This window comes from Penaeus vannamei, chromosome 21 (genome assembly GCF_042767895.1).
Source record: "Penaeus vannamei isolate JL-2024 chromosome 21, ASM4276789v1, whole genome shotgun sequence".
Taxonomy (NCBI): domain Eukaryota; kingdom Metazoa; phylum Arthropoda; class Malacostraca; order Decapoda; family Penaeidae; genus Penaeus; species Penaeus vannamei.
The window spans coordinates 16,794,408-16,803,172 of record NC_091569.1 but is presented as its reverse complement, the minus strand read 5'-3'; the positions used below and the strand labels follow the sequence as shown (position 1 = coordinate 16,803,172).

Here is an 8,765-nt window from a genome sequence, read left to right as displayed (position 1 = left end):
TCTCTCTCTCTCTCTCTCTCTGTCTCTCTCTCTCTCTCTCTCTCTCTCTCTCTCACTTTCACCCCCCCTTTGTAATAGGAGTAGTATAGAATTTTTCTTCTGAATATAATGAGAGATATTTTCCTGTGATCTTCCCACTAGGTCATGAGCTAGAAGTGGCTCAGATTGGCAACACGGCAGAGGAGTCCTCCTACACTGTTGGACGGTTAGATGCCAACTCAGGAGACGATGACATCCTTAACCTGAGGTCCCATGATGACAACCGCAATTTACAACGACTGTCTGCCCACCTTAGCATGCCCGGGGAAGTTGAAAATGACAACAGAGCAGTAGAAGCCAGAATCAGACGAGCATCTGAGTCCAGCCAGACATCCCAAAAGTGAGTGTAGTGTCTTATGGGTGATTAAATGTTATCAATCAAAAAATTCCTGGCCAAAGCGTAGTTACTGATGCTTAGCCTTTATTTTCACTTAGGTGTTTTATCTTGAAAAATACTGAATGTGTAGAAATGCCCCCCCTCCCAAAAAAAATAAATAAAGAAAGAAAAAAAAAAAAAATAAAACAAAAAATAAGCATTAGAGTTAAAGTGATGTCATTGATCTGTTTCAGTGTTGTGTCTTCATGTAATCTTGATGATGTAACAGTAAAGTGGGTCATTTATAGCTCTTGTATTTGTGATCATCATTTGTGCCTGTTCCCAATTTATATCAGATACTTTATTCATTACTGTATAATACCCTTAAAAAAGAAAAAAGAAAAAAAGAAAAAAAAGTTTTAGGTATTCAGTTAGAAAATCATGCATTTTTTTCTTGTTTTGCATGGAGATACAAAAAATATGCTGAATATAAGATACAAAAAATATGCTGAATATAGAATAATTAGTGATAAGATATATGTAAGATTTCACACTACTAAATACTCTCTTCTTACAGATCAATGTCAAGTAAAAGAAAGAGTGGAGATTTTGCACCAGAAAAAGAAAGTGGCATAGGGGTAACTACGCCATCTGCAAAAGATCGCATTTTGGCTTCATCCAAGTCAATAACATCAGAGATCTTTAAAATTGGCACCAAGGTTCTCTCTCCTACACGTGAGAAGCTAGCAAAGACTGAAAACAGAAATTCAAACGTAAGTTATACAATGAGAACCTTGTGTATGATGTTAGTGTCCTTGTGTATGTTATTTAAGTGTTACATAAAATATCATTTGAGAATAGGAACTGCAAGATAGTATCTACCTAAATCTCTAAGAAGCCATCACTATTAAACAGATTAATTACAGCAGGATAGAGATGGAAATATAAAAGGTGGAAAGGTTATTTCAGTTTTTAGATATGGCCTCAGCTTTCTGGAATATCATTTTCTCTAAAGGTAGTTAGCATTGGAATTCAGGAATTAGTTGGTAAACAAGTTGATTATGGGGAAGAGTTGGAAATATAAAAAAAAAGAACTTTGTATGATTTAGATGGTTTAGAGGTCTTTCTTCTTCTTCCCTCTCGTAAAAACCTTTTTCCCTTGTGTATTCAAAGAAATCTTTAATAGTAAGTTATCTCTGTGATTTCTTTGGTTATATTTTGTCATTTGGTTAACTGTTTGCATGTAAGTTTACAAGGTTTTATCATTCATTTCGCTTTAGCCTAAGAACTGCAGAATTAAGAAATGAATGCATTTGCAAAATTGGTAACATGTTCACAGATAAGATGTAACACTGACAAAATATAAACAGAATAAAAATATGCTGTTTTGCATCAGAAGTATTGTTATACAAGCATGGAGGTATGTAAATCTTAAACATTCTGTTTACTGCAGGCTTCCCTGAGTAGCAACAGTAGCAGTGGAGAACGTCCTGTGCTAATGACGCGCAAGCAGTTGGTAGATCCCTTTGCATCAGATGATGAAGATGAGCCATCTGCCCCACCTGCAACCCAGGAGCAGCCACCAGCAAGGTTTTATTCCTTTTTTGTCTAAAGTTTATAAAGTAGATCTCATATATTTTCAGAAAATAACCAGTCAAATGATCACAAAAGTTAAAGAAATTAAACAATTTAAGTGGATCTTTCAATGAGATGATATATTTGGCTGTACAGATACTTGGCATGATCAGCAGGCCAGCTAGTTTGTTCTATTAAGAGTTGTCTATAGCTGCAGATGATCTAAGTCTTTGTTGCTTTGTGAAATTTGATACTTAGTTTTCCACTTTTGCACTCACTAAGAGAATGTAAGTTAAAAAAAATGATACTTTCTTTGTAGAAGTTATTTATTCAGATAAACTAAACAATCAATTTATATAATGTATACTTTTTCAGTCAACAAGACATTTCTCATAATGATGATACCTTCAACCAAAACAACAGAAATTCACAGTCACCAAGATCTCCTCCAACTTCACCTACTGAAGAGGTAGGTTTAGGTTTGCTGGACATTTGTTGTGATCCAGAGACATTATTATTCCATTAGAGTGAATTGCACTAGAAATACCTAAAATTGAGGGCATTTATTCTTTATTAGATGCATTCATTTTTTTCAAGTAGTGGTAGTCTGAAGAATGAAAAGTGACTTGACTGCTATCCACTGTTTGTCATTACAATTGCTCATATTTTTAACAGGGTACGGAAAATGAGCTAAATGATAATGGGGTTTTATTTTTCTCATCTATGTAATGTCGAGAGACATGACACAAGTGTGAGTCAGTGAGAGGTGGATGGTGGCAGCAAAATAAAATAATGGGAAGGTCTTTCTTGAAACTGAAAGGTCTTAGTAGGGCAAAGATAATATAGGAATGATGAATCAAGAAGCAAGAAAAGAGAGAGACATGAAAAGAAAGGGGGTTTAGAGGGAAAGTAGAAAAGGGATGAATAGGAGGGAAAGCAAAAGGGAATTAGCTTTGTGGTGAAAGACAAAACAAAGATAAAAATTGAAGGAAAGAAATTGAAATTCAGCATAGAGGAAGTTGCAAGAGGAGAGAAATAGGGCAAAAAGAAGGGAATGGTAGGAGAAAAAAAGGAGTAAAGAGAAAAGAGAAAAGAGGATACAGGAAAGTGAGGAGAGTGGAGAAGAAGAAAATTGGGCTGGTAAAGAAACAGGGAGAGAGTGGGAGGTGTAGAAGAGGGAGCTAGTAAATTTTGAAACAGGTTGCCAGAGATATAACCAAAGATAGAAACAGAGATTAGGAGAAAAGTACAGATAGAAAGAGGTGAAAAGAATGAGGTAAGGGCTGATGGTGAAGGTACATGTGAAGAGGTAGAGAAAGGGCTAGGGTAAAAAAAAACATGAAGAGGAGTAAAGTGGGAATGGGAAAGGGACAGGAATGGGGACGTGGACGGAAATGGGGACGGGGACTGTGAGATGGAGATGGAGAAGGAGATGGGGAGGGGGACGGGGACGGGGACGGGGACGGGGACGGGGAGAGGGACGGGGACGGGGAGGGGGACGGGGGGGGGGACGGGGACGGGGACGGGGACGGGGACGGGGACGGGGACGGGGACGGGGACGGGGACGGGGACGGGGACGGGGACGGGGGAGGGGAGAGGGAGAGGGAGAGGGAGAGGGAGAGGGAGAGGGAGAGGGAGAGGGAGAGGGAGAGAAGGGAAAGGAGAAAGAGAAGAAAAGAGGGGGAGAGTGAGAGGGAGAAGGAGAGAGGGAAGGGGAGCGAGAGAGAGAGAAAATATACATGTAATGGTGTGTGTGCTGAATTTATTTGTATATAATGTAAATTTGTATGTAACAAAAAATGCTTTCAAATATTACAGAAACTATTAAAGAGTATTCATGGCTGCCATTATAAATATGAATATTGATTTTGCATTTCCTGTATTGTTGGTTAGTGGGAGAGTCACTGTTGTAGCCTCCTACACTGTATGTCTGTCTGCAGATTTTCAATATTTTTGATATTAGGCAATAGTCCAAAATGTGCATTTTGTAAAGTATTTTTATAAAATAGAATAGATCATATTTATTTTCTGTAATTAGAGTCTGTTATGATTTCCTGACGGAGTATAACCTTGGGTGCATTAGAGGGTCTTCCACAGGTGTACCAAAAGGCATCTATATGTAGCTTTGTCTGGCTTTAATAATCTTTTATTAATAGTGGTATTTTTGTGTTGCTTGGGGTATTTGGTGGTGGGCCAATTATAACAAGCAAAACAGGGAATCAAATTTCATGAAATGCAAAGTTGCTGGTGCACCTATGGACCTGCACCTGCTAGGTGTAGCTGTATCACAACACTAACCATGAGAAATGTCTGTGTGGTGGTCAGACCGGGCCCAGTAATGTGGTGGCAACGACAGGGCCCCATGAAGGATCCCCAGTTGATTCCCGATTAGGGTCCATAGTCCAGGAGGTGCCAGGGCTCCTCGACCTCTCCCCCACCCGACGGGATCAGGTGGTGATGAGAGAGAGACAAAGTCCCGTCAAGAAGGTGAGCTGCGGGTGGTGTGCCTCACTACATCTGCCACCCCTGACAGGAATGACTTTGCACAACAAGAACATCTATGCTCTCATAGCTTTACATGGAGATGTACTGTGGTATAAGCTTAGTGTTACAAACTATCTGATTTCCCATAAGCCATATTGTATGTCACATGTATTTTTTTTAGATCATTGACATACAGCTTCCTACTGTGTATGAATGGCATATGTATATTTTATATTAGCCAAATTTAATTGCTTCTTGTTATGTGCATTGTACACAGATAGCAAGCTTTGATCTTAAGAATGGCCTTGAGTTATCTATGCTTGTATTTAATCATAGATGCAGTAATAGAACTTTGGAAGTAGAATGAAAATTTACTGAATAAAGCATGCAAGAGTATTTATGTTAGCCATACATTAATTTTAATATCAATGTCTTGACTGAGTTACTTTGTACCAAAGGTTAAGATAAAGAAAATGTTAAATATAAATATATTCTCTCTTTATTATAGTTTTGAATATTATGGCACTAAGTCTTCTGATAACTGTCTTATTTCTGGATTTCTTTTTTCCTCTCATTTTCTTCCTTTGTAGCTAAAACCTCCACCTTTGGAAAACCAGAGAAGAAATGTCTGCAGTGTACAAACAGCAGCCACCATGCCAAAGGGTAGTGAAATACCAAAGTCTAATAATCCTTTGAAACAAAATGCTAAAAGTGGAGCCACCCACACTTCTTCAAGTCCTCAGAAGCAGCAGTCTGCTAGTAAAAAGACTCAGAAAACTGATAATCCAAGTGTTGTTATGCCTATGAGGGGTGACAGCCCAGAGACAAGTGATATTACCTATGCAAGATTCCAGAATAATGACTCAAGTCCATCTCGCAGAAAATTTTCAGCAATGTTAAAAGGAACTACAAGGAAAACCCCAGTAGCAAATGATGCAAAAGTCAAAACCTTGCCTCTTACAAGTCAGAAAGAAAATAAGAAAACAATTCAGCCAAGGTCAACAAAGCCATTTTCAAACTTCAGAGAAAAATTAAAGAAGAGTAGCTCAACCTCAAAAGAAACTTCATCAAGTAAGAAAGGTGATGCTTTATCTAGAAATACAGGTGGTCAGAATGCTATAGGTAAAACTGAAATAAAAAAAGGAACAAAATCAGAAAGTGATGGATCATCCACAAAATCTAAAGGGAAAAAGGACCAAAGGTTAGATGTTGAAAAGTCCAAGTTAACTTCTAAAAAGGAAAAATCCCCAACAGTTAGTCATAAGAATAACAAAACAGATAAATCCAGTGATAAAACTGATTCTAAAAAGGTTCGTGATACAGGCATTTTGCAAACAGAGACAAAATTAGAAAAGTCAGACAGTTTTAATGTTACAATGGCAGAATATGGTTTAAAAAGAGAAGCTGGGTTCTCCTCTTCCTCTGCTTTAAGAGAAGCTGTTCGTGCAGATGCTACAAAACCTTTAGCAGATGAAACAAATAATTCTGTGTGGGAAGAACAGTCTCAGTCACAGACTCTACCTAAAGACTTTGTAATGTCTTCTTCTTGGGCAAAGTTTGAAGACTTTGACTGGGATAAATGTCAGGGAACTGTATCCCAAAGTATTTCTGAAGGTGATATATATGAATGTTTTGATGTAACTTTAAAAACTAGTAAAGAAGGTAATGATATCACTGTGGCTGATAATGAAGGTTCTGGTGTATCTGAGAGTAGGAAATTAGATCAGGAAGTTATTGACTCTACAAGAAATACAGATATTAAAGAAGATACAGGCAGAGACAAAATGACCATTGAAGAAAGTACCACAAAAGAAAAAATAGATGATAAGGAGGAAGATGATAAAGGTTGTGAAAATGCCAATATTGAGCAAGCCAAATCTCAGTCTAATGATGGCAACCAAGAAAGTGAAGCAGCAAAGGTTGTGTTAAGTGTTAAAAATTCCGAGAGGAAATCTAGTCTTGATGTTCCTTCTCTTCCACCCAGAAAGCTAAAAGAGGTGATGATGAACTGGGTTTCATTTGAAGATTCACAGGAAAGCCAGACAGTAAGAAGGGAGAAGGTAGAAAAAGAAAATAATAATGAAATGGATCAGAATGCAAAACTTGATCCTGAAAAAGCATATGAAAATGTCTGGTTTAGTTCAGGACCATGTGAGACACCAACACCTTTTGATGATGAGTGTGATGAAGAATTTAAGGTTTATGCAAGTGTGAAACCTTTTGGTGATGATACCAATGAGTCATCCTCTTTTGAAATGGAAGGTGATCCATTTGCAAAAATTATAGAGGAGCTTGTAAAAGATGACACACCAGGCAGTGAAGAGAAAGAGCAGTCAAGTGCTCCTACTATTCTGTCAGAGAAAAGGGATCTCATTGTTTGTGGTCCTGCAGAAGAAGTCATGCAGAAACCTATGAGATTTGATAGGATATTTAAACTAGATATAGCCCCACCAGCTACACATAAACCCAAAGGCTGTACAATTGAATGTAATTGCAGCTTCATTGCCTCTTCTACAATGCATTGGGAACTTGAGAGTAATGGAGTGATTCCTGTAATGAAACATGATTTTGAATATGCTTTATGTAGATTTGAAATTGATTATAAAGGTTTTGCTAAAGTTGATGAGAGATGCAGAGTATTTATGTTTAGCACACCTCTAAAACTACAAGTGGAGGAGTTCAAACTGGAATTTGTAAATGAAATTCCAGTTTTAGAGCACCCATATACTTCTTCAAATATGTTGGTGGAGCCAGCCTCTGAAGTATTTGAAGCTGTAGAGATGTCAGCACCAGTGTGGATAGATTTAGAAGTTCCTTCACTAATACATTCACATGCTGTGTTGCTTGATGTGGAAGCAGAGCTGTATCAAAAATATTCTGTCAGTGAAATTGAAGTAAGTTTATCAGAGATGGTGAACTCAACTATTATGGCAGGGGAAAAGAGTAATGTAACAGATAAAGAGATGGATGTGGATGAGAATAACTCCCCAGTAGAAGAGTTGACTGGTAGAGATTTTAGTGATATTGCAGCCTGCCCTCATGATGTTCAAATCCTTTCAAGTGCAGAGGACGAAAATAGAGTAGATTATTCACCCTTACATGAAGAGAAAGAATTCAACATAGTAAGTTCAGATGAAACAGACCTTGAAACAGAATTTGTAACATATTCTAAAGACAAGAAAATTAATAATATTCAACCTGTTGATTTAATCACAGTAGAAGCTATTGACTTTGAAGATGATAAAGTAAAGATAGAGTCACATTTTAAAAACATAGATCATAATATGGTGAAAAATGTTAATGTAGGTGATGTATTGAGTTGTCAGCTAGGTGACAAACAGGATAAAGATATGTACCCAGAAGAAAATAGATCCAACTTTAACATAAGCCAAAAGGGTGTCATAAATAAGAAGGATCTCGACTTGTTGCATGCACTGGAGAGTGTGGAAGAGGTAGAACTAGAGGCTGTGACGCAAGAGTTGTCATTGGAATCTGAAACCAATGTAACATTTGTTGAACCTGGAAATATCAGTACTTTTGTAGAACCAAGAAAGATCAATTTTGGTGGAATTGACACATTTAAGATAGAAGAAGTCAGAGTTGAAGATGATAAAATATTTGAACAGGATATGGAATTTGTAGTTTCAGATGGAGATGTACCATCTGCCCTCAAAATACCACAGATACTTATTCATGCACCAAGTGATGAAACACTATCACAAGATGAAGGAAAAGATGTGACAAATGAGGAAGAATTCTCTGCTAATCAGAATTACTTAAAAACAAACGATGATGATGATGATGATGATTATACTAGTGATATGGAAGATATTCCTGTATGTTCATTAGCTGAAGAGGAAATGCTCAGAGCACTTATGCATGCATCTGCAGAGGAAGCTACACAAGAATTTATAGATGTTTTTGTGGTGTTCAAAAATCAGTATCAGCTCCCGGAAAGAGTACAGGCAAAAATGAAGAAGGTGGAAAAAGAGCCATTTGTACATGCCTTTGTAGAAGAAGAAATGACATTCTTATCTTTGCAATACTTGGAAGTTGAAGATAATTCTGAGCAAAGTGGAACAATACCTGAGAAGCATATGTCTACTTCATATTCTGATGTCTCACTTATAAGAGTTGCTGCAGAAGAGGTATACTCAGTTACCCATGAATTTGTAAATGACTTGCAAGCATATGAATTACCTAAAATGGTACAAAGTACAGAAACTTTTGAACCAGAAAAACTCATGATAGCAGAAGAAGATACTTTGGATGCTATTGAAGTAACTTCAGACATTATTGACATATCCATACCAGTAGTACCAAAGCTACAGGAAATGGAATATAGGTCCAG

The 8,765-nt window shown here is 37.4% G+C and overlaps 1 protein-coding gene across 1 annotated transcript in view; it reads left to right on the top strand.

The window, feature by feature from the left end:
* The window catches only part of LOC113817238 (uncharacterized), a gene marked incomplete in the record, with an annotated part of 166,148 nt that overhangs the window by 155,834 nt on the left and 1,549 nt on the right, over positions 1-8,765 (top strand). Inside the window, 6 exon segments of the mRNA XM_070136225.1 lie at positions 142-379; positions 933-1,128; positions 1,809-1,945; positions 2,306-2,399; positions 4,256-4,417; positions 5,005-8,765. The exon segment at positions 5,005-8,765 is cut by the window's right edge and continues 1,549 nt beyond it. Of these exon segments, the coding sequence (XP_069992326.1) occupies positions 142-379; positions 933-1,128; positions 1,809-1,945; positions 2,306-2,399; positions 4,256-4,417; positions 5,005-8,765 (4,588 nt within the window).